Source organism: Diadema setosum, chromosome 13 (assembly GCF_964275005.1).
Source record: "Diadema setosum chromosome 13, eeDiaSeto1, whole genome shotgun sequence".
Taxonomy (NCBI): domain Eukaryota; kingdom Metazoa; phylum Echinodermata; class Echinoidea; order Diadematoida; family Diadematidae; genus Diadema; species Diadema setosum.
The window spans coordinates 18,673,681-18,700,933 of record NC_092697.1 but is presented as its reverse complement, the minus strand read 5'-3'; the positions used below and the strand labels follow the sequence as shown (position 1 = coordinate 18,700,933).

The following is a 27,253-nucleotide window of genomic DNA, read 5'->3' as shown; positions in this document are numbered from 1 at the left end:
ATCATTCAAATGTTACGCATGTCTTTTCTAACAATAGTTCTTCTTGACAACCTGAAAGCTTGCCCGAGGTTTGCCCGACGTAGCAACAACCAATGTATGCAAACTGGCTTCAGAGTATCGAAAAGTGTTTTTGAGGTACAGGTTAATAGAAAGGTTTGTTACTACGTCAATCCTAGACTGCAGAAACATTAGTAAATTTGAATATGTTAGTAAACCCGTCTATTGGAGCATTTTTACAAGAGAATTTGTTAAAGACTGAGTTACAATACATATCCTTACCAGGGGCTTCCGCCACCGAAAGCGCCGTTGGGTCTGGGTGTGTCCTTTCTGGCCCCCAAGAGTCCATTAAAGTGGCAGTCTGTGGGCTGCTGGACACTGAAAGCCGCTGGGATCATAGCAGAGGTGTAAGGGTTCCAAAAGGTGATACCACGAGGGTACGAAGGGTAGGCCAGTCTCATAGGCGGCAGTCCGGAGTGTGTCGCTGGGGGCTGTGAGAGGGTCTTCTCATGAGAAGCTGTGAGGGGTGAGAACGCTGACTTCAGTCCAGCGGTACATGCAGGGGTGGTGGACAGGTATGGGCGATGAGCTATGCACGGCGGTTCGGCAACTGGAGGAACGGTGGTCGTCGAAGGTGGATAGTTTACAGAATCTGTGGTGGTTGTTGCAGATGTCGTCGACTTCGTCGGTGATCCCTCTCGTTGACAATTCAAAAGCTGCTCGATCGCCTGGACAACGTCGCCGTCACATCCCTGCAGCATGAGTTCTAGCACTGCTCGTTTCTGTGTTGGGAACAGGCGGCACAGCACTTCAATTGGTGGGCGCTGCGCGTTTCCCTTCCCGCCACCCTGACCGGAACTCCCTGCAACACTCGACGCCAACGCTGCGGCAGCTGAGGTCGTCGTTGATGACGGTGCAAGAAGATTTACTCGTCGTTGGTCTCCGCTATCGAAGTCAAGTCCGGATCCCGTGGGCATGTTGAAGCCTGGTCGCGCTGGCTCGCTTTGTTCGGCTGATTCAATCCGAGGTGAAGATATCGGCGACAAGGATTTCGTTGGCGACATCGTACCAGCACTGACACTCCGTGGACTACGTGTATCTGGTGATGCGCGGTGGTCTAAAGGTGGCAGGCCTGTAGGGCTGTGAGCTGAAGCAGAATTTGCGGAGGAAGGACTGGCAGGAGCTCGAATGATCTCAAGGCGGGCTCGCTTTTGATCTCCTGGTGGGAAGAATAAGATATAGAAGTTTACTTCTCTCTTAAAGCAATAGCAGCTCTTAATATTCACTCTTCAATAGCTTACATTAATATACTTAGTACTCATTATTCCGTTTTCATTTAAAGGGGATGGCTAGTAACTGATCAGTGGGAATCAGTGGGAATGCTGGGGGATGATTGTTCCAATCCTTGTGGGATTCATTTAAGAGTATTGTTGTGTGAAAATTATTGGCCTCAGAATGGTCTTATATTCAAGTAATGTGCAGTTTAATGTTTCCAGGTTAGCATGCCTGTACAGTGACGGGGCATTAAACTGCACATTACTTGAATATGAGACCGTTCTGAAGCCAATAATTTTCACACAACAAAAGATATATAATGTACTCTTAAATGAATCCCACAAGAATTGGAACCATCCCCAAGCATTCCCACTGATCAATTACTAGCCATCCCCTTTAAACAATGCAGTCACCGATCTGTGGTGACTCAGAAGAATCGGCGTTCCTTGTAGAGGTAGACGAATTAACAAAAAAGTAAATGTATGAATAAATAGATAACAAATTAGAATTATAAATAAACAGATAACAAATTAAAAATAAATTGATAAACAGCGCAAATAAGTGCCAAATGCTCCATGTATATATACACGGTCCAAAATAATGTAATTGTTGGAACAAAAGGCATAAGATCCAATTGTTTCAAGCCCCCCCCCCCCCTTCAGGAATAGGATGTGTATCAATGATTGCTTAAAGCCACTCTTTACCATTGGGAACAGTGATTAAAGAATGTTCGAGTTATCACATTTGATGTATATGTATAGGTTATTTTGTATCACAAAATATCCTACCATATGTAGACTTTGCAATAAAGCCACAAATATAAGGAGATATCATTAATTTTGTCAATAAACCATAGGCTAACTGTAGACGATTTATTCAAGAAACGATTTTGATAAAACTATTGTTCACATTTTGTATATTTAACAATATTTATAATTGATTATACTGATGAACATTCTTAAAACTACACTTTCAAACTATTTTGAAACACTAAAGCTGTTTTTTTTTTCATCTGCAAATGGTTAACAGTGGCTTTAAGATATGAATGACAGCATCTAACCATCATCTCTATTTGTTGATGCTCTTGGTCTGAAAATGAAAAGGATCTTTCGTTTACTTGTTTGACCCAAGGGTGACTGCGTAAAATGATAAAACCTGCATTCATTTTATCGATGTATAAAAGTATTCAAATACACTCGCATCCTAACCCAAATGCCAACACAACCATCACACATGTATCCATCTATCGATATGTATATATATATATATATATATATATATATATATATATATATATATATAATGTGTGTGTGTGTGCGTGCGTGTTCGTGTGATAGAGAAAGGGGAAGGGAGAGGAAAAGTGTTAATACCGAGAAATTTATCACTAATGCAGTCTGAAAATAACCACGAAATTTCACTCGTTCCTTTGTGTCTGTCAAAAAAAAAAAAAAAAAAAACAGCAAAGACTTGCTGTTTTGAGACGATTGTGGGTAACATATTCTTACTACGTGTACTAGTACATCCCTCGTGTCCGGCCACATTTCACTAAGACACTGCAATGAACAACGTCCAACGTCAAATATTCATTGAACGAAAACTAGACGGACAAGAAACTCGTGATAGTAATACCACCTCATATACCATAGACGTATTTCGATGGAGAGCACTGCGCGTTTACATTACTCCCATCGCTTTCCAAATTGACGTTCAAGTAAGGAGCCTGGTAGATGAGCTATGTATTGATGATGAAAGAAGTGCCTCGATCGAGAGAATGAGTGTGGGTGAGTGTGTGTGGGTGGTGTAGTCTGTCTCGGGATGTTTGTGGCCACGTGATAAATCATCACCACCTATCACCTTCAACTCATTCATTACATGTGAGGGTTCATGTGGGTGTATGAATCTGCCTGCTAGTCCGCAACAATACAATGACTGCAAAGCAGAGTCTCTGATATGGCGTCTCGCCAACTTCACCAGTGCAAAAATATTCTGTGTTCAACTTGATTTTAACGGATAAAGCAGAGTCAAACAAGGGTTCTCACAATCGGACATGAAATAGAAAGTTATTAGATTTTGAAGCATGACATGTTTTCACAGTACTGATTGTCAGAATGTATATTATTATTCACTGACATTGAGTCAGGTGATGATAACATCACCTATCAAGTCTTTGCACTTGACTTTCAACCAAATCTTATTTAAATCATCTTTATGCGTTTACGACAAAATCAAATAAGAATATCATTAAATCATATTCCAGTGTTATGAAATAACCTACCAACGAAAACTTTTTAGGCAATCGTGGTTACAGCTATCACATTACAAACCCATGAAACACGATTTCGGTTTTTATGTGTACAAAGATGATATTGGAATGTCGTGAGGTAACGACGTAGTAGCCTTACGTGAGTTACAAAATTATGTAATTATTGACACCAGTATCAATATCTCAAGAAAACCACTGAAACTTAAAGATTTTGTCTCTTTCTTACTCTTTGTCGGAATTTAATGAAACTTATACCCTTCCATGTACATCTGTTTGGTCTGCATTTTTTTTTTATTGAAGAAAGTTTGAACATGGAATAGTAATGTACTTAAAACACTAAGAAAGACTTTGGCAATCAGCACCATTACACTCCAAGGATGAAATGGTAAATTCAACATTCAACATTTTTCACTCCTCGAACCTTTTGTAAATGTTAAATTTAACGCTCAAAATGTTGAATTTACTATTTCATTCTTTTCTTCTGAAGTAGCAAACGAGAGGCATTACTTTCCTTCCATCTGCTGATATATCTCGACGATTATGTTTAAAAGATAAAGATTACAAAAACTATGAAATTTCGATCAGGCTGTTATACATCACAAGAAACAAAAGCAGAAAATAAAGAATAGTGCTCGTATCTTTATCAAGCTGAGTAAGAAAGAAAGTTTTTGACAGCTCATAGCTAAAAACTTAGTAGACAAGCCACTGGAAAAGACGCGAGTTAAAAATATTCGGTAGTCTGGTAGTCGTATTAGATGTTGATGGAGAACGGCATAGGTTGATGTGACAAGGTGAAGAGTCCCTACCGGCATGCATCACTTGTAAAGCATATGAGCTGATGTTTGTTCATAAACACGACTAGGCATCTATGTGTGAATTGGTGGAAAGATCCTGCGGATAAGTGGGTATCACCGGCGGTCAGACGTGTTGGATACCGGCAAAGGCGTGCCGCACCACGGCAGGGCAGGCAGCTGCTGCTCCACCGAGGCATTGTCAAATTTGCACCCCAGAGCTCCGGGTGGCTTTCCGCACAGCTAGCCGGCCCGCCTGCCCGCACAGCACGATCGCTCTACTCACACGGAATTCCCGAACTAGACCGGAAATCGGAGATTTTCTGAAGACATTTGAATGGATGTTGTTCAGATTTCGGAACTGGTTTTTTTGAAGAGCTCTGCTCTCATAGATTTTAGAATCTGTACATTGATTCCCAACAAGGATTATTTTCAAATAGCGTGAAAACGACACCCTTTGAACGGATACGTGACTGGTGGCAACCTAGTACCACAGAAATAGAAAAATGGGGGGGGGGGGGGGGGGGAGCCAGAAAGGCTACTTGGGAAGGATCGACATAATGGCTGATTTGCACAATCTAGGTTAGAAGATGACAAATAGCCAAATGAAGCATACTGAATGAGAAATTGAGCAATCCAGATAAACAGAAAGCTCTGGTACAGATAGCGACCTATGCTGTCTATGCTTATATTCCGTTAAGTGAGGCAGGGTCTATAAGAAATTGCATTTCAAGAATCTGTTCTGTTTTCTTTTAGTATCGTTAAACCACCATAACATGGTTTATTTATTTATCTATTTATTGTCAGCTCCGGATTGTGTTGTTGTTGTTGAATATTCGGATACTTTTACTATGGTTAACGTCGAACACGTTCAGCGTTTCGAATAAGCGTTATCACTCGTCTCGAACAATGTCGAATAAGCGTTTCGAATAAGCGTTACCACATTAAGTGGTCTATAGACCACTTAATGCTTAGACAATATTTAATAAATGCATAAACGCTTTACAACGGCGTGAAATTCGTTGAAGATTGACATTTGCAAAATGTATTTCTTTGATGAATTTTGTTCATGCACAACAGTACCATCTGAATCCACAGAGCAGGGAAAATGAAAGCCCAGTTCTGCATTAGCAAACATAACGAGCTCGTTATAATCATAAATGTGTACTTCTCATATAGCCATTTCCAATACTATACCTCTGGTGACAATCACAAAATGCTTATGGTGAATTATTTACGTCGATGTAGGGCAATTTGTCAATCAGTTGCAATGAACTGTTGATTCGTTGTAGATTCGAGATAATATTCATCTATGAGATAACTGTATAGCTGTTCAAAGTTGTCTTGATGGTGAAAAGTGATTGTTACAGGAGGAAAGAGAATCTATGAAAAAGAGGCTATAGGAAATTCGACTAACAATAGAATCGAGTCAAAGAGACATTCATATCGTGTAAGACGTCCTATTTCAAAAGGATACCCTTCATTTTTATTATGTTAAGAGGGGAATTCGATCCTGATATTATGTTGCTTTGTATGCCTATATGAAAACATGAACATAAAAAATGTATATCAGTGAAAATTTTGGAAAAAATTACATACTCAAGCAAAGTTATAGTATTCAAGTTTAAAGAGCAAGAGAAATGATTATTGGCAATTCTGTATGACATATAGATGTTGAGCAGCTCTCCATTCCGTTTGGACACAAAAAAGTCACAAATTTTCATTTTTCTCACAAGAAAAAAAATGTCTTCAGATCTGTCTTGGTGTATAAGAGTAAAACGTTTTCGCATGTGTGCCAAAATATTTGAGAGAAATGAAATTTATCTGCAGTGAAATTCTGAGTGCAAAACAAATGGAGAGCTGTTTAACACCTACGTCACACAGAGTTGCCAATTTGTAATCTCTAAACTTCATCAGTTCATAACTTCTAGGTGAATATGTCTGACACTTTCCCAAAAAGTTCAATGATCTATACTTCTCTGATTTTTCTGTTTTCATATAACAAAGCAACATGATATCATGATAGACTTTCTCTTTACGATAGAAAGTTTGGTATTCTTTTGTTAAGTTAAGCAAGAAAAATTTTGACAAGGAGTAAAAAATGAGAGATAAGAAAGCGTACACTCGACTACATACCAGTGTGACATGGAAATGAAGCCAATATGCACAATGGGGCAGAAGTGGGCAGAGGTGATGCGTTGAGTTAATTAACACCATCACATTTTTGTCCCGATCTGATGGAGAACCATATTAAGTGCAAGAAACTTGGTACGTCATGAATATTCATTCCTCCTGTCTGTCACCTCCCTTGTCCGCTCCATCACGTGACCAACCTTGCCAAACACTCAGCGATGCTCATAATGCCTTAATCTATTTATCACAATAATTGCCTCAGATTGACATATCCCCGTGGCCGGGGGCCGAAAACGGGGCAAATTACTCATTTTCACTTATTGACTGGCGGTGTACTCCGAGGTAGATAATCTAATCAAAGTGACTGTCCACTCATTGTCTGTTGCCTTTTACACGGATGGTGGCATTGTCTTCGTGTGGGCTTCGTCACCGATACAAAGAACTCACCAGTCCTCGGTCGACACCAGCCTTCCAACTTGTCACTATGGAACCCCCACTCTCTCTCATTCTATGTACTATCTCTCTCTACATATTATATGTATGTGTATGTATAATATATATATATATATATATATATATATATATATATATATATATATATATATATATATATATGTATATATATATATATATATATATATATATATATATATATATATATATATATATATATATATATATATATATATATATAAATATATATATATTTATATATATATATATATGTATATATATATATATATATATATATATATATATAATATATATATATAAATGTGTGTGTGTGCACTTATAGTTGTCTATAGTTCGTTTTATCTCTCAAGCAAACGCAAGCAGATAATTAGGTCTGTCAAAAGGACTATTTTGCTGCATTGAATATTGATTTAATTCAAATGGTTTAAGGTTATTTATGAAATAATATAGAGCTTCGTGCTTTGCAGGAAATATAAATGCACATGCTTACATCACTTCACAGTTTGTTTGTTTGTTTGTTTGTTTGTGTGTTCGTTTTGTTTGTATTTTGTGTGTGAAAGAAAAAGGATATGTCAATTATTTTGCCGTCAGTTGTCGAATATCTGTCGTTGTCGGTGATGTTTAGGTATTAATCACTCTTTTCTACACCTTGCGTCGACATTTTCATGTCAACGATTCCCTTTATTTGCCACAGAATACACTAAAAACTTCTTTTCCATGATTCTATTCACGATGTGAAGAGCGCATGTCATGCAGAATGCAGTGTGAAATGTAATAAGTGGTAGGTATTCAGAGAAAGTGTTTTACCGAGTGTCCATACAGCAAACTTGGGTTCTTAGGAATAGCTTGAAATCGTAACAGAACGCTAAACTTTTTAACGCTTTGCGTCTGACGTACGATAAATAGCATTGATTGAAAGGGGCCATGGCGGGTGGAGGTTTGATGTGCTGCCATGACATCGAAAGGGAAAAGCAGTGTGAAGTTCGCCTTTACTTTCAATTCACTAAAAGCAATGATTTATGCGAGGATGAGGCGCCAAACGTCAGTGTCATCTTATTAGAGTATAAACTACAAGATCGGCATTCAATCTTGAAGTTGGAGGAGAAAGGGAAGACGATGAAGGTGACATTGGATAATGGATTTCGCCCTTGAACGAACAGTCGCTTTCAAGCACTCTTGTGTAATTCAGAAATGAACAAGCCGAGTTTTAGGTGGGAGGTTCCCGAGTGACCAAAGCTGAGAGTACGTCGTGAAGGAGAGAGATTTGTGAACAGTTAATCCTGCTCCTCATTGGTCTGTGGTCACTTGTCTCCGTGGGATAAACCTATTACAGGTCGTGCTTCAAGTTCATGGGTGAGGAAGTGTGAAGTGAAATTTAATAGCTGAGAAGACATTAAATATCAAGGGCCTGATAACAAGACTACCAGTGACAGGCAAGATGAGATTCAAAGGATGAGAATCCATTTCATACGGCCACTCTCACCTTGGTGTTATGATCCTTGTTATCCAACAAACCATCACAAATTCAATACAAGTTATTTCTCTCTCTCTCTACCCCCATAAATGACAAATATAGCTAACGTGTAAAAGGCAGCTCAAGTGGACAGCTTAATTTGTTGCATTTAGTTTATGAAAAGGAAATATAGAGTCTCGTCCGAGGACTCCCACCGTGGCTCGATAAATGGATCACTTTCTTAGCCCGAGCAGAGAAAGGCGTCGTCGTAAGCCCAAGGTGCGAGGTGTTAACCACTCTCAGCGGATGGCGGCCGGCTTACAACGCATTTGAGTCTCCGGCGCCATCCACAAGGGAGCAGCTCTTTCCATCTACCGCTTCTTTCTCGGCTTCAAATCAGACGACCAGCCCTCCATGGTCTTATGGCAGTCTTGGTGTTAATGCAAAACCCACACAGGGGAGCTGTGAAACTATTAAGGCGATCACAACCTTTTCGCATGAACACCCAATGGGAACGGAGAAATACACACAAACGAATTGCTGGTTACCGACATCAAGATCTTTTTTAATTTGGGTACGCTTACGTTCTCTTTCTTATTTCTGTTTTTAAAGAAAATTAGAATTCTCCGTGGATTTTGTTTCTGAGTTATTATGATATATTTCAATAAGTTGTCCATCCAAGCAGATAAAAAACGTTTTAGTAAGGGCTTCAAGATTTGGTTCGGTAGACACGGTGGCAGGTGCCTTGTTTATCGCCTCAACAAGACTTGAGCAGGTGAGAGGATGGTTATATAGGAGACAAGTCTGGTTTTATGAAATGGAGTTGAGTCCTGACATACTGATACCCTTTATTGCGGCAGGGAGAAGAGGAATGTTGGTCTGTGGACTTTTATCATCAAAGGATAGATTCTTTGCTCATTTAATCTCATCTCAACATTTCGATGATGTTATTCTATGTTATATTCTATATTTTCAAGTTCGATACTTCATTAGGGATGTAAAGCATAAATTTCTATATTTGAATATCTGAACGCTTTTCCATAACCCAAAATCAACACAGTCTACAACTAGCATTGGCATGTTTGCATATTGTATCTGATAAGGACATTTTTGTAGGCCTACATCAAAAAGGTTATTTTGTATCTTGTCAAAAAAAAATGTTTAGAACGTGATACACATAGCGAAGTTCCAGAATGTTTTCTGTGTTTTTATATGTAATGATATAAGGTATCACAGCGAGTATTCGCTTTCGTTTCTGCCCTTAATCTCTTCCCGCGAACGCACAGGGCAATTCTCCGGGGCAGTGAAATTGATACAGAATGAATAAATATCAGTCTCCTCATTAAACAGTTAACTAGCATCCCTACGATGAGATGTACAGAGTCACGGCCCATTAGCTCCTACGCCTCGCGACTTGTTTCGTAACATGGCGCTTGTTGTTAGCTCGCCTATTTGAGGTCCTACTTAGCAACCACGCTGCGATGTCCTTAGATTCGGGTCAAATACTGCCCCGTGTTTACCCCAAGTCCTCACTTCTTTGACAGCAATGCCTCCGTGTAGAGGTTCATGACCTTTGCTAGTTCTGTATCCATATCTGTTCACAACATGGTCTCTTCAGAGCTACAAATTCCATCCTAATGTAGAACTTCGAAATGCCAATGAATTCCAAGGACATAAGCTTATTTAGATAACTCAAATAACTCACTAAACACTGTTTTGTAAAGGCGAATCCAAGCTATCGTTCTTTTGAGGGGCAAACCAGAATTCCATTGAAAAATTCTATTTGTCGAAAAAAATTGACCGTAGCATCAACATTCGATCAAGCTCTTATCAACTGCTTCAAGTTAGCTCATATCCGTTGATAATGTAGGTAAATAGAGTAATATAATTATACGATCTGTAAGAGTTAACGTCACACAAACCTTTCAAAACTGGCAGAAAGTAAACAAAGTTCCTTATTTCAAAAAGAGGGAGCGGGACTGTCAATGCTGCTTGTGTGAAATCTTAGTACGCTGTCAACGTTAAATACAAAAAGAAAGGGGTGTTATGAATTGATTTGTCCTCGTTAGGTCACTTAATGCCAGGAAAAGACAGCGCCACATTTGGCTTCAACATGTGTGCAGGCAGAGTTCCTTGGAGGTGTGTAACTCCAGAGTTTACAAAAGTTTGATCCAGATCTTGGCCGACTCACTAACCTTCGGGCGCTACCACCTGAACCTAACTTCGACAGCTAGCTGTGTGACAACAGAGGTAACAGTCACACCATCACGATCTAGTCATTCGTAAATATACAGACAGCTCCTCTCGCGTATACTTTCGCCTGGAACTGATTAGACATCAGATAAATCAACCAGTCAATGATATTTATCAATAAGTGAAGATGATTAGCAGACAATACGCATTTTAGAACTGATTTATACTTGATGACAGCTTATAATGGCATTCAGAAAGTCGGTTGGATTTGGTGGTCATAGTGAACATATCCTCACTCTTTTTATATAAAATTCTGGAGTACTTGCAAAGTGTGCGTTAATGGTAACCCATATCTTTTATTTTTTCGCAATATACGTACAACACTATTAAAAAAATGAAAATGGGACATATTCATGGGGAAACAGACATTATTGGAACAATTTATTGATATTTCAACAAGCGCTATTCCAAACATCAATGGTCGTCCGAAGTTTGGAATGACTTTTATTGTTCCTCATTTGTTCCTGACTACAGCTTTACATGAAGCGTCCACTGGTTCTTTTTCAGTCGAGACTGACTGTTTGCGCCAAAACATGAGTTGGGAGGGAGATCTGCTACATTCACATCGGGGCAATAACCTAAAGGTTACCTGTCGCTCCAAGACCGACGACAACAGCGACAAAGGATTTCGACGATACCGGGCCGAGCACATTCCAAGCCTTCGCTTCCGAGTTACCAACTCTTCAAGGACCATCGTTCAGCTTCCCTCACATTTCCGTTCTCCCTCATAGCACGCGCAGCAAGAGGTCATTTACAACGAGAAACATTTAAATGTCAAAAATGACAGATCAATCATTTAAAGACATCTTTATCTGGGATAAACTAAGATTAATTCATCGTCATCTGCAAAAACCCTTAGGGATTCACCTCAAAGACCTTACTAGTATCTGGCGCCCACAGTAGGGAATGTTTTTGTTGTTGTTTTGGAGAAACAGATTAATATGTGTTTTGCTATTAAAGAGCTTTCATCTGTTTTGTATCATGTATTCTGAATACGTATGTCACATGTACAATGTTAAGTATGAGTGATGAAACCCTAGCTCACGGTAATGCTTTTCTACAGAAAACTTGCGTCATGTTTCTTTGAAGCAACAGATTTTCAAACTCTAACATGCTCGTTGCTGACATGCCCGCAATCAATTCATCATTCCATTCTATGTATTCTAGCTCTCCTCATATCTCATCGAGATATTGATCGTAAATTGTTTTGAAGCACGAATATCAAATGTCAACATTTGCAAATTTTGAACCAAACACAAACTATCGAACATTGACTGATAAGCAACTGAAAAAAACAAACCAGAATTACAATTCTAGAAACAATGCCATCATAACTAGGTGCATGTGCAGGGCTCGACATTAGCGGGCCCGATTGCCCGGTGGCCCGGTGGCCCGGTGGCCCAGTGGCCCTGTGGCCCTGGGCCAAATTTCCAAAAAGGCCATCTTTCAATAGGCATATCGTGCACTGATATTCCAAATGGATCGTTATGTTTTCGTTTATTACATTTTTTTTTCGGGCCACCAAAATTTGAAATCTTAATACAAGTGTCCAGAACGGGACACTAGAGAAAAAAAAAATAGTGTAGAGCCCTGCGTGAACCTCCCCTAAATGATAGATTTGCTCTCTTAGGTCAGTCATTTTGTTGCTACAAGAGATATATGCCTAACCACTCACAACCACACAAGGTAGGCCTTTGAAAGCAAGGAAAGATGTGTGGAGAAATATAAACTACTTTGGAGCAGGGAGTGTGAGAATGCACAGAAGACTGCTAATACTAAACGTTGCCCATTGGCCCCGTCCACCCATAGTTGGGGAAAGTCAACTTCTACGGTGACATTAGCTACAGTCAGGCTAGAACCGGCTGTTGAGTGCAAATTCGTACCAGCGGTGACATTTCTTTAAAAAAAAAAGTGCTTTAGGTGATGATCATAATTTTTGATGATCATAAATTTTGATCGTCAGCAGATGTTGGTAACCGTGGCAACAGATGAATAAGGTTTGTTCTACTTCTGTTAGTCAAAATGAGAGCTTTTATTACTGAAAACAATAAAACCCTGAACAAAAATGGTACATGCACGTGGTTTTTTTTTTTTTTTACATTCCCTGCATGCCTGTACTTCCCTTGGAAAATGGGAAAAAAGGGAGAAACACTGATTTAAAAAAAAATGAAGGGTCACTATTCAATTCGGAATGATAAAAGAAAACAAAAAGCGTTCATGAATATCGGACTATCAAGAGGCCTTGTCCTTTCCGAGCGAAGAGATAGATTCCATAATGAAAAAAAAAAAAATTAATTTCAGTGCAATGAATTGTTAATGTATCATTATATAGTAGAAATGTTGTACTGCCTATTTTGTGTGTATCCACTAAACATTCTTTAATGATAGTTTATCCTATCCTGCTTAGAGTCCAACTGGACATCTGCATCATATTTTGCACAGCCATGTATGAAGTCATAGTATTGTATATATATATATATATATATATATAGGATGTTAAGTCACTGAACTACACATGAGGTACTATTCTGACTATTCTGTTCTGTGGATGAAACTTCAACGGTTCATGTATTTACCCCCCCCCCTTGCACGCAATGAGGAGTGAAAAAAAAATAATTCAATTTACATACCATGAGTCGAGGGGGGTAATAATGAAATAGACCATCTACGAATTATGTTTAAATGATCGGATGTGAAGACGAAGAGCAACAAGTTTGGGAGAAAAAGAAAGAAAAAAGTATATTCATTATAAAAGAATAGGGCCTATACTAGATTGAATTGCTCAGCTCAAGGATTAATAAATGCAACCCCCTTCGACGAACTGGTAGATCTTAATAAATTTCTCACTTCAAAATAATTGAAAGTTTGTGATTGCTACACAGACGCTCATTTGATTATGTATTATGTTTTTATCAGGTCAAGAAAAAAAAAACTATATAGCGCTTCGAGCAGTTTTCTCAAAGAACTGCACAAATCATTCCTTTACGACCAATGGTTATTTCCATCAGTATACTACCATCATTAGGCTCATTTCATGAAATCACCTTTATTCGGAACAATTGAGGTTTCTTACTTGGGCTAACAAGCCATCCAAAGTACACCTGGCAAAACTTTCCATGTAGGATCTGGGTGTTGTTGTTTTGTTCTTTTTTCCCGTCTTTGGCTTCTTTTCACCCTGCTAATCCACCAATTGGAAGGCTGCAGCGAGACGTAAACAATTAGCTTATAAAGAAAGTAGCCGGGAACAGCGAGCAAAAAGGGCTGTGAATACACAGTTCCGTATCCGTTGTCGGAGTGTTTTCTTGGTCTCGGAAACGGGCTATGAAACATCAAGCGCGCCGCCTCCACCAGTACGGGACGTGGTGGGCTCCCTCACGTGCAAGCCGCCCAGCCGGCTCGGCGTGGCGGGAGGAGGACGGGAGGAGGAAGGCCCCCACAAAATAGCTGTGGGGCAGACTCACGTTAAATCACAGTTGTAATTGAATGTCTTGTCGGGTCTTTCACGGGTAATGCGCTCACGCTTCAGCGGAGATTCTAAACGTAAATTAATAACAATTTCCTACGCCTTCTTTCGAAAACAGCCCAACTTGGTCGCGGTCCCACAAACCTGCCAAAGTTCAGCTGCACTTTTGTTGTACCTCCTCAACGGGAGCCTAAGGGCTAACACTTTGCACCAAAAAACACTTGAACGGTGCCCTTACTTAAAAGGGGGATAACACGGTGAGAGGCTAAGGAGACAACCTTACCAGGAGAAAAAAAAAAAACCTTGAGAAGTTGATACGATAAGGTAAGGTGGGCGAAAGTACAGAACTTAAAAACGAAAAAGTACATTTCACCTGCAATTTGGGTCCCTTCTCGAATCTTTGCCCCCGGATCAGTTGACACCTTTTGTTGGCGTTTGATGTCGCTGATATTTCCGAACTAAGGATGCAGTAAAGCATGAAGGAAGTTTACGCCAATATTACTCGCTTTGCCTTTTGCCTTCACTCGCAAAATCATACAGTGCACCCGAAAAAAAAAATCAATTCATATTCCTCGCAAGAAAACGGCGGGGGACAAAAGACTATATAGAAAAAAAGTGCAATGGAAGAGGTCGTGCTAGGGAGGTAGACAGCTGGCCACAGTAACAATCTATCGCAATCTAACCAATATGGCGCAATGCATCAAAACTTACCCTTTGATAGCATGTTGGTTAAAATATCTATAACTATGCTCATTCATAAGAGAAAGTAACAGCTCACTCATAATATTCGAGTGCGACTGGTATAAAAACTACGGAATAGTTTTTGGAACAGAAATTCACATAGAATGCCTTGGGTAAAACAATGGGCGAAGGAAATGATAGACATACTTTGATTATCTATACCTAAGATAAGATAGGCTAAGTCATGGCATTGCTAATCTTACTTTCCAGGTTCTATCAAATGATATGATAACTTAGTTTCAACGTTCTTTGTGAAAAACCTGATTGTGTTCTTGTACACTTCTGACCACTAAAGCCTACTTATTGCAATATTTATCAGTTCTCTTATTGCTTACACCGGAGCCTTTCAGAGCTGTTAATAATTCCAGGCATGCAGTCTAAAATTATGATTTTGTATCAAATCACATAAAACAGGCACCATTAAATTCCATGTCTCCCTAGACTTTCACAACTCTCAATCGACCAAACATTTCCTTCGGACCTCATAGTGTTTTACGACGGCCGTACAAAGGACGTCAGTCGCGGAGCTCCTTATAGCCGGCGATCCCGCAGAAATGCGGACTTCGTGCTAAAGATTGCAGTCACACGGGAGGTGCGTACTGCACGGTGTTTGAAAAGCAGCGAGCCTCTGGAGGATGTGGCGCCCCGCTTTGTGATGAAAAGGGGTTCAGCCACCCCCTTGGTAGGCACATCTATACACCAACCCAAGAGTAATTAATGGGCTTCAAATACTGTTTCTCTTTCCACGCAGTGACAGTAGGAGATTGTTTGACCACTAGAATGGAAGAGTTAATCGTGTCGGTGCCTATCGCTGAACACAAACAATCAGCAATACTTTTACGCTGATATTATATACTTCGTGGTAAATGTTGGTGGTTTCTAGCTAATTCTTCATATTCACAGGCTATGATGGCAAGTGAAGTGACGTTTGACGTACCAGCCAATGATTCAGACATGGCTACAAATTATACGCGTATAGCAATGAGCACCATTGGTAAAATGAAATTCCTGGATCTTGTCTCTGGTGATATCTAATTCTCGAGGACATGCTCGCATTCCATCAAACGATTAAGCTTGTGAAATTACGGTGATGAAGATGAGTATTTTCCAGTGGGTCGTTTAGAGCAATTTGTAAAGAAGAATCATAGCTTTTCTTTTTGCAGACCGTATAAAGGTTCCGACGAAATTTTTTTAGTTTAGACCACACTCGATGGCTCGTGCACCATTTCATGCAATGGCCTTCTTGGTGTTCCTTTGACCGCTGAATCGGAGATTTACTTTTGACATTCTTGTGTAGAGATACAATAGATTTCCACGAGTCTTTCAAGGCTATGCAATCCCATGAGAAAATCAAAGCCGAACAGAATACTGGATCGACAGAGACTGATTTTCTTTTTGTTTCTAATTACGAGAAAATTCGAAAACATTCTACATCTATTCAGAATACAATTTGGAGAGTGAATTAGAAACTTGAGGCATGCAGGCGGTAAGCCCATAATTTCATTTGTTCGAGGTAAAATTGCATGTTCAAATAGAATTTGTGCTGCAATGGTACGATGAATTAAGAAGCGCATTAAATGAGAGATTGCCATTTATAAATGCGGTAAAGCCATACAACAGAGGTTTTTGAAAGTATTACTTCATCAGGGGTTTTCATATTCTCACGCCGCGTTGAAAGAGACAATTGGAATAATGCAAGAAATTTGTACAATCGATTCTCAGGCTTCATATCGTCACAATAAAGGAAAATTCGCCGCCAAAAGAGAGTACGTGGTTAGTCGCAACCATCACGAGGCAAGCGATAGGTTGATATCGTCAACACTCATGATGCTATAATCGAGAACTGACAGAAGCTAGCCGAGTCTCGAGTGAGTTGTATAATGTTAATACCCATAACACATGGGTTTCATTAGTAACGAGGAGGGGCTCTCCCGAACCCTCCAAGGAATCATGCTTGACTCAAGGGAGAAAGAAAAAAAAAACAACAGTTTGCATTGATGCGAAAAAATATTGACCAAAATGCCTATTCCCTGTTCCCTTAATTTCTCATTTTCAGCGAAGTATTCAGATCTTTAATAAGATACAACAAATTTCGAGCAGCGAACATCGGAAGAGTAAATGCACTTTTTTTTTTTTTTTTTTTTGCAAGAGGCCTGTTCGGCAAGAGAACCGCTGTTTAATGGGTGCATAAGTTTCTGCATGGCGGCAGAGTTCGGCAAAAGTACAGTAGTCTGAGTGGTATGGCTTAAGTGTTGCTCCGTGGACACAATGCGTACAAAGAACCAAGGGTAACTGAGATTTTGACAACTTCATTTGGATGAAAACTTTTGAAGTATCTTGAGTAAAAGAAAAAAAAAAGAATATTTTGCGTCATCATTTACATACAGTGTATACGATGTTACGGAGATAGTGCGCCGTATCCCACAGGATTGTAAAAACTGTATAGTCTAATGTGAGACAAAGCTACGTTTAAAACTGCGAGTGTCTGTACATAAGTAAATTGATAATAGTTCGACAGGGCTGCCCTACACCCTATATCACAGTGGTGTAAAACTTAAATTAAAGTAGGCCTACACCGCAATTAAAATCTAGCCATTTTGACAACCATTAGATAAGTCACAAGGAAGGCTGCAATTCATAGTCTACTGTCAATGATTTAGATAACAGATTCATACATCACAGACGACATAAGTCATCGAGTAAGTCCTATAACAATAAACTATTTTTTTAGATTAAACAGACGCAAGTCAAACTGATACCACACGTCCTTTGCATATGCGTTATCATCACACTTTTTTGTTTGACATCCTTTTATATTTGTTATTTCTACGGCCATCCTTCACTGGAATTGTGTGCCTCAATCTCTCTTTATTCACCTTGTTTCTCATAGTTGTCTTTATTCCGTAAACCAAACAAAAATTTGTCACACTAAATGTAGATTTTTTCATTCGCGAGTCAATTAGAGAAACTAATTTAGAATGAATTTCATTGACTAATGCAGCATCCCACCAGTTACCAGCGGTGAGAAAAGCGATCGTTGATAAAGCCGTCTATTGATTCGTTCACGGGATGACACTGCAAGCCGACAAATAGCGATACGTATTCTTGTCGCGACGAGGTGGACAAATGCCTCATCTTCCGATTTTACAACGACCGCTGGAATCATTTCAGACGGTTCATCTGGCAACTTTCTATTCATCAAGTGTTCGTTCACGTATCATAGCTCTCTTTCGACACTGATTAACAGGAGAAACAGCAACATCGATTTTTAGAGGGGATTTTTTCATTTTTACAATTGTTCTTGTTTTGTATAAAGTGACTGGACGTTGAAAGTAAATTGACGCTATTTGTTCGTCAAAGCAGTAACCAAAGAATGAGGTGACACCGTCAGCTGGTAGGGATCTTTTTTTTTTTTGTTACCTCTTTTCTCTATTTATATGCGACATTTAATGAAGGGTCTCAGATTTCGATTGCATTTCTACTGCTAATCCATGTCAGAAAATTCCTCGTGAGTACAAACACATATCATAAATACAATGGAACAATTCTTGGTTTGTGTATCTATCTGTTTGTTTGCAGTCAATGGCTACGGTCTCATCAGTGACTTATTTCTACATAAATTCCTAATTTTGAGACACTATGACCTTGACGGTGAGAGAAAGTCTAAAGCCCGCCGCACACTATACGACTCACGACCTCACGACTGACAGACTTTGGATCCGAAATAAAAACTAATATCCTCAGAATAAACACCCCTTGTTTAATTCAGATCCAAAGTCTGTCAGTCGTAAGGTCGTGAGTCGTATAGTGTGCGGCGGGCTTAAGTAAACTTATATGTATAATTGATTAATGGAAAATGTTAAAAGGCAAGAGACTACATTCTAAAGGTATGCAGAGCAGTCCATAAATAATCCAATATTACTAGACAGCTGCAGTCAATCATACAGCAAGTGGTAAAAAAAAATCAATCCATCTCAAATCTTTTAGAGTTGACCAATGACAATAAAGGCAGTACCTTAACGTTGTTCTTATCCCTACCTAACATATTCATTATAACCCGTCACAATGTAACTTCATCGACGTCATCACTTTCATCCATACTCCAAACATGAAATCTAGCTCAAGAAATGAGGACATCCAAAGCATCCTTTGCTTCCTTTATTCATATTACTTCTTGAGATGATATCCCGGCATTGTATAGACTATGGCGCGTGTTTTGACGTATTTTGTGGAGGGAAATGAATATATGCTGAGGTCGAAGGTCATGGATTGTCGCCGATGATAGGCCTGGATTGACTGTCACTATTTATTTGCACTGTGACAGTTATCTTCTGTGCGGTCATTTATCTAACCTCCTTCACCTCTCACAACTTCCATCGATTTTTACGATTCTCGTTCTTTCCTCTCCCTTTGCTTTGAGCTGCTTGCTGGACATGAAATATCTGGACGTCATCTTTCTTTCGGCAATTCGACAACCTTATCAAAAGCAAATGGACGCCTTATCACGTTTGACTTTTATCATAAAGGTATTAAAAACTGATATTTCCTTACGACGGATGCAGATGATTTTAAAAGTGACTGTTGGAGCTAGCGTTTGAATGTGGTCATAATACTCGGGTGACAGGTCTTCAATACAGGAAACCTTAAATGTTGCCTAAAAAAATCAAATCTGTGTTAATTGTTTCCGTCGAACGTCACGTGTTATTATAATTTTTCCAGATTTTGCGAGATGACTTGCATAAAAGTGCGAAAATATACAATTTATTGATTAAGCAACAAATCAGCAGCCTTATACATGATCAGTAGGAAGAGCTGAAAACTATTTCTTTATTTGCTGATGCTGCTTTCGTTCTTTATTTTGATGGAACACACAGGTGACACAAGATATCGACTGTCGTACAAAATCATTAATAACGATGTTATACGACAGTCTATATCTTGTGTCTGTTATTCATGGCTTGATTATCATTCATTACCAGTTTTTCCGAATTTTACGTGACATAATATAAGTAGCTCCAACTTGGCTGCAAGTAAAACAAAACGGTGTAGTCACAACCCCTGCTGGTATATACTGCAGTACAAGTATAGTATTCAGTCCAGTCAACACCTCCCTATACTGTAAAGTCCAGTCCTCCCTGTACGGTTCAAGCAAGGAAGCCCATACAGTTAGAGCATGTAATACTATTATCTACTGTGGTATTCACCCTTCATGATTTAAAGTGATTAGCCAAGTCATAATGGCGTCCATCTTCTTGACAGACAGCCGTGGCAGCATCTGCTGGGGAAACTTGACTTCTATAGGCCTACCAACAATAAAGCCAGAGCACAGGGGATTCTTTGCGGTAGGCTTCAGGCAACTTGCTGTTCACCAAACCGCTCGACTTCCGACCACCAAATCACAACAGAGTTATTATGGCCGTTTCAGACCTCACCCGACTTGCAGCCATCATTTCATCGGCTTTCTTTCGGTGTGGACTGAGAAGGACAAGGTATATAGGAGGGGAGGATGTTTTGGCCAAACGAGGCGCGATTAATCGCTTGCAGACATGCGTGCTGGCTTTGACCGTCTCTCTCTCTCTTGCGATTTACAGATTTTTCCTTCAGCCTTAACCTCTTGCAGCAAGAGGTCAAAGGCGCTGATATGATGATGATTTAGGATTGGAAGGGATGAAGATGGATTGATGTGGGTGAGAAAGATGAGTGATTGGCGCGCCTCTTGAGACAAGAAGCAGTCTACGATCATTTGGAGAACGACTTTGAGGTAGCTGATAGTATGTGACACTGTATCATCAATCCAACGTCATAGACGTCGTGTAATTCTCATCATTCTTTTCGTCATCTTCTTCATATCATTAAAGCTGCATGTCTTCATCCATGCATGCATATGAATTTAATTATGTATTCACTGTGTTGCATAATTAGAAAAAGATTCCATCAGACCTCGTGAATTAGATATGGGTTTACTTTTTCCTTTATATGTACGCTACAAGGGTTACCGACAAAATGTGACGACGATTTATACAAGAGAAACATTCTATCTAGATCTATTCACTGTTGAGAGCACGTAAGACTACAGCATAATTAAAATGCACAAAAGGCAAGTTCTCTGACTTCAAAGAACTGAGTGTAAGAATCTTCCGAGGACATTTCATTGCGTCACATGTTACATTACATGTTTGAAGACAGTCTCATATAACTCGGTGGACAGCAAGAATGTAGAATTAATGGGCGCTATCTTTGTTGCTGTTTTTTTTTCTTTATTTTTATGTACATTATATAGAGCAACTTTGCGCACAATTATCGAATATTGAACATTGAATTCTGCTTGTTCCTTGCTTTAATGTGTGTGTGCCTATCTACAAAGAGTTTGGAAATAATGCGTAAGGGATTGATTTTGATGTCATTTGTACCCTTTATCTCATTCAAGGGGACATGTTGTTTACTCGAGCAATGCATGTTGTAAGAAGTAATTAAAAACACTTTGGCTATACATAAGATGATAAAATATAAATCTAGATTCTGTTGGCTTCGATTTCTTTATCTACGTGCACATTATGTCTTGTTTCAGTTTCAGTTCAGTAAGTTTTATTTTTCCACTTGTACATAACAGAAAAATAAGTATAACAATAATCAAACATATTATTCACAAGTCATGAAAATATGAATAAGATTTCACGTTACATATATAAAGTATATCTTTAAGTGTACAGGTGGGGGAGACCGTTATCAATAAGCAGATTGCTTGACTTGGACAACGGCCTCTGAACATAATGTATGCCTTGTAACATCTTCTTTTTTAACTAAAGGAACGGAACACACACACGTAGAACAAATAACGTAAATCTTTAAAATATTTTAAATGTCATTTGACCAAAAAGGACAACACAAGGTGGATTGCATAAAGACAGAAATATGATAAAAACACTTGAGAATCTTTGCGGAAAGTCTAATGAAAATTTATTCAGAGATCATCTAAGCACGCTGAACGTTTACTTTGATTTTTTTTTTCTCTAACATGTCTAACTTGAATTGTCGTTCAAATTGAACGTGATTAAAGGTGTGCTAAGATGGGACTTAATATACAAATCATGCTGAATGACAAAATCTTCGTTTGTATGTTCTCACCCTACTTATTTTAATCTTTCTAACCAGTTAGAACTTTGAAGGAGCCTAAACGTCTGTTCTACTTCGATGAACGAATTGTACACTGGAGTTTGTCAAGCTTTAAAACTTTGTTGAAGGCGTCCATCCAGGTGAGTTATGGCAAAGTCACATCACTGGTACACCTCCCCCCCCCCCAAAAAAAAAAAAAAATTGTCGAAAAAAAAAACAATTGCCGATAAGAACTTAGTTAACCTAGGGATAATCTCAAATTTAGAGACAGTGTTACAACCCAACAGTTACAACCCTTTTTGTAGAACTATCCTGACAAAGTAGCATTTCATGTGTGGCGGTGTTTTACACTGCGCTATATACCCATGCCTGGCTGACATTTTGAAGAAAAAATCTTTACCCTTGGTAAGAAAAAAAAAATGATTGCCAAAGTAACATTATTTTTGTTTATAATGAGCATGATGTAAAACATGTCACCAAATGAGAAAGGGTGATACTGCTTATCACTGGCATACACGACACCGACATGTCGGTATAAAAATGTACAGAAAGAAAAGGATTTATCATTTGTATATTATGTTCTGTGTCACATCAAATCATTTCTGTATTTGTTCTGTATTGTACGTACACAGAACATCATAACACGAACTAAATTGACCTGCATTAAACACACTTCTTTGAAAGATGATCTTACACAAAACAGATATATTATGTAAGGACATAATATTGTACTAAAAACGATAACAAAAGAGCTCAGAAATAGCGCTAAATTCGACAAGTGCGTTCATAGTGTAATTGAGATTTGAATGTTATGACTTAATCGACACACTTTGAGCATGGAAAGCATTGGGCTTCTTTATGACGTCCTGAACCTTTGTATATAAATATGTGCTACGTGTGTCAGTCGTTTTTTTAATGATTTGTCCGGTTTTTGTACCATTTCAAGTTTAAAAATAATTGTTCAGAGATACCCTCTCCTTCGATTTTGTTTCATATTACTAAAAATTAAAACTTATCAAAAGAAAAAAAAAGAGGAAAAGCTACTATCCTATATGGTTTTATTGTTTAACGACAGGAATGACACATGCGAGAGAAAAGAAAATTGGGGATGAAAATGAAATTTACCCAAGCAAGATGTGAAAATTTCTGCCAATTTGTAATTGGCTAGATAATAAAATCTGCGTGTCCATACAATACAAGAGTTACTGGAGCTTTCTTTTTCAAATAATATTGGCACTGATGTATGTACTTAGTACAATCGTCAATTCGACATTAATTGCGTACTGTTCGGGCTCCGGAAGAGATAAATTGTCACATTATTATATCATCTAGAATGCCTCAATTATAGCAGTCTATGTGCATCCTTAGGACACTCACTCGTCATAGATCATAGAGAGAATGATCATGAACAAGAGAACGCATGTCCTCAATAAGAAGTTTGTCCCTGAAAAAGAAATGAAAGAGCAATAAGTTTGTTAAATCTGATTTAAATTGCCATTTTGTTACAATTTTTGCGTCGGAGATTCAAATCATGCGGAGGGAGGTATCTCACTAGAACTTTCCTTGTTTGCACTTATACAGCATTGGAGAAATATGATTTAGATTAAGAATATTACGTTTATATTCACTTATCATTAAGTTTAGATTAAGATTATTATAATATGTCAAGACACGTCTATGGAAATCAGTGAATTTTCTCCATGCATTTTTTTTTTTTTAATTCGAGTGATAGATAAAAACATATGGAGTACGGTAGTATGGTCACGTGACAGCCATCCATAGTTTGAAAATATCTCTGGAGATGTTTAATGGTTTATACTGACAATCTGACACAGATTTGATTTCTCTCATATTTCTTTTTTTAAGCTTATACGCAAACACACACCAAAAAAAAAAATGCTTCTGTGCGGGCAAATTCTCTATGGAACACAATTATCGCCCATACTTTTAGCATTTGTATTCAAAATGCTCAACTCGTCTCCCACGTTGTAAATGTTCTTCATTCTGTGGTTAAAAAGCTATTGCTATTTCTTTTCATTTTATTTCATTTCCGACGAAAGAATACAATATTACATTTGCATATAAACAGAGTAAAGTACAATGTGACTTTTACATATTCAAATGAGATTTGAATGCACGCCATTTTTTACAATGTGGCAAAACATACTTTTAAATAAAGAAATGCATGGGCAAACTAATGTGTGTGTCGTCGTGCTTTCTCTGTAAGTATGGATGGAAGAGATATTGTACATTCTATTCGATGATATATGAAATAGAGCCGGTATACAAAGAATAAACAATACAGTGTTTTTAATACAATAATTCATTATACAATACTTGCCAAACTAACTTGCGTCTATATGATGGCCCCTGCAATTACAAATGTAAGCGCATATGAGAATGGGTCACTCATTTCCTTCATAGTTAACACTGACCCATCCTGTCGTCTTGTGATGAGGTATATACAAACAACAATAGCTTCATCTTAGTGAGTAAGATGAAATGGTCCACGATGCGCCCCGAATTATTCTTTGGAGTTAAGATATTTGGATACCAACATTATTGAAAGCGAGTTCAAGAATGTGCAGCATAAGCAATTAAGTTAATGAAGTAATCCAAAACTAAAAGAAAATTGTTTCACTGGCTAGAATATTAGGCTTTCTGGCTCACTTTCAATTATAAATTTTCTGTAATTGGCACATCATATATAATATGAAAATATAACCATGCCTTGGTCTACAACGAAAAAAGAGCGTGTGCAGCACCAGTCTGTATTGAGCCGTTTGGACATTGCTACGCGTTTGGCAAACTGGTCAATCAGCCCGAGGTATTTCCGGTCAATGGTCAAGACTTTGCAGCATATGGGAGTAAAGAGCAGAAACTCGCGACCAACACAGTGGATATATGCTCAGATGAGCGAGTGAAAGACGCTATATTGACCGGTACGCTTCACAGGTAATTGCCTAATCTTCGAGCTGGTTTAGAATTTTATGAAGTGCTGGTGGAGTAACAGGTCTGAGAGAGATTTTCAAAACCTTCTGGTGAGATTTTACAGATTTTCTCCGCCTTACTCTAAGAGACTATGGCAAATTAATTCAGTCATGCGACAAAATTTCATTCCGCCCGAGACTTTTAGCCCAGCATATTAAATCGATTATCCCCGCCTTCAAGACTTCCCACCTATAGCGCTCTCAAACGCACAGACAGCTTTTATGGATGCGTCAGCAAAGTCGAATTAATATCGTTAGCTTGATAATCACATGAAATATCACAGAGGATTTAAACGAGCACGTATCACCAACTGTGCGACAACAGTTCTTTATTTGACTAGGATTGGTCGGTCACGCCTACTTGACAACTGTCTCTGCGAATGTGACTATAGTGGAGTCTTAAGTTTTACTCGTTTGCATCTTGTTTAAGTTATAGATAATGATTTTTGGGAAAAATATTTACATGCACATAATTATAATATCCCATTTTCATATTCACTGTCAACTCATTGTAATTACATCCCTCTGCCCCCTAGAATAGGTCACTAGATCGATGACGCATTCCAAATGCTGTCTAGATTATTAGTATTATTGTTATCATTATCCTTATATTCATGATCATGTTTTCTCAATCTTCAAAGAGCAAGATGGGAATTCTGCTCGAAGGAAAAAGGAGATGTTCGTAACTTGCATCCTGTCATAATTATGCACTGCTGAAACAAATCGTGACTTCGGAGTGTTTGACATTCCGTATTTCTCCGCTCAGTATCTTTTTTATGAATAGTTTCAACATTATTTTGCTGAGGTGAGAATATCTCGATAACTGATGTATGATACAATGTGTCCCAGAGACGTGTGCTTCTGTCACAATTTAGTCCCAATTTCCTTCGCCAGAAGGAAAAGATGAACGATATCAGCACTCTGTCACAACTAACGGCTAAAACAGAACTACATAAAATAAAGTTACGCGGGGGCGAGAGAAAAGTCAAGATGCGATATTTACTGTCGGTATCAATACAAAACTGCATGGGAATGATAGGGTAAATACGAACAATATCAAACAGAGGGAAACAAACGCCAAAAAAAAAAAAAAGACACAAGACAATGACAAAATAAACCCCAGTAATTCATGTTTGATGAAAACATTGGAGACATACACTAATGCGTGCTGGATATCTCACGGACTTTTCTTACTAATCATAGGCCTACTATACCACTAGTATTATTTACACTCATAATAACGAATGTGCCCTTCAGATGACGAAGCTTTTCATTAATGTGTTAGAATTTGTGGCACAATACATTTCAAGAGCAACTTATTATATTGTTAATTATCTAATTGTGTAATAACATACACTTAGGGTGAAGCGTTGTTTTTGTTTGTTTTTTTTTTATTCTTAATCTGCCAAAGAACATACAACTATTTCTATACTGGATTTGCTACAAGATGAGGTAAAACTGAAGACTGTTGGAAAAATCAATGTGAATTACTATATGGGGTTTAGTGTGAACGGGAAATGATTTTAGCGGCAGCAACTGCCAAAAAAGAAAGAGAGAATAAGTTACGTACCTGAGACCTCAGGCTGGTTTCTGTAGGGATCGAATCCCTTGTGGGTTTGCACTGCGATTCCATTCATAGCATAGATGGCTCCATCGGTGGTTTCGTAGTATAGTCCTAATTCCTTGGCCTCGTTCTCCTCCTGAGCTTGTTGCCTTCTCAAAGCTACCTGGGCTGCCATCACCCGCTGCCTCTCCGCTATCAGGGTACACTTGGCGCAGATACAGTCCCGCCACCGACAGTACCGCTTGTGGCCCTTCAAAGCGGACACCACACCGTGGTTTCGGCACCGGGCGCACTTCGGTGTACGTGGGTAGGGCTTCTCGGCGCGCAGCAGCAGTCCCGAGGCTTGCGGTGGCGGCATTCCGGGTTGGTGCATGTGAGCGGGTCGGTGGATGTGATGTCCGGACTGCAGCTGGGGCGGGACTACAGGCATGTCACTGGTAGTAGATGTGTTCGGCTGAGAATGAGGATCTACCGCACCGCCAAGATTCATGGCACGAGCACAAATAAACGGCAAAATCACCTAAAAACTCCGCTTTTCCTCACAAACAACTACAATTCAGAAAGGTGGCAGAGACATAACGCAGTTTAAGTCCAGTTAAGTGTCAATGTATTGAACTAAAATCCAGTATTTGTAGTGAGATCAACTCGAAATGGATGATAACAAATGTCATGAAGAAAAGTCCAAAATATGCTAAGCAAAATATATCGGCGAGTCTCTCAACACACTGACGCAGTCTTTCTTG

The 27,253-nt window shown here is 38.8% G+C and overlaps 1 protein-coding gene across 1 annotated transcript; it reads right to left on the bottom strand.

The window, feature by feature from the left end:
• Positions 1 to 275: 275 nt before the first annotated feature.
• On the bottom strand, positions 276 to 27,000 carry LOC140236460 (doublesex- and mab-3-related transcription factor A2-like). Its single transcript, XM_072316384.1, has 2 exons — positions 26,517 to 27,000; positions 276 to 1,216 (listed from the first exon to the last, which is right to left on the bottom strand). The coding sequence occupies exons 1-2, from the start codon at positions 26,998 to 27,000 to the stop codon at positions 276 to 278; spliced, it is 1,425 nt and encodes a 474-aa protein (XP_072172485.1).
• Between the last annotated feature and the right edge of the window lie 253 nt (positions 27,001 to 27,253).

Excerpts from the sequence above, each read along its gene's own strand:
- LOC140236460 (XM_072316384.1), bottom strand. The coding sequence starts at position 27,000 with ATGAATCTTGGCGGTGCGGTAGATCCTCATTCTCAGCCGAACACATCT. Across the intron at positions 1,217-26,516 it reads AAACCAGCCTGAGGTCTCAG|GAGATCAAAAGCGAGCCCGC; the intron begins GTACGTAACTTA and ends TCTTCCCACCAG.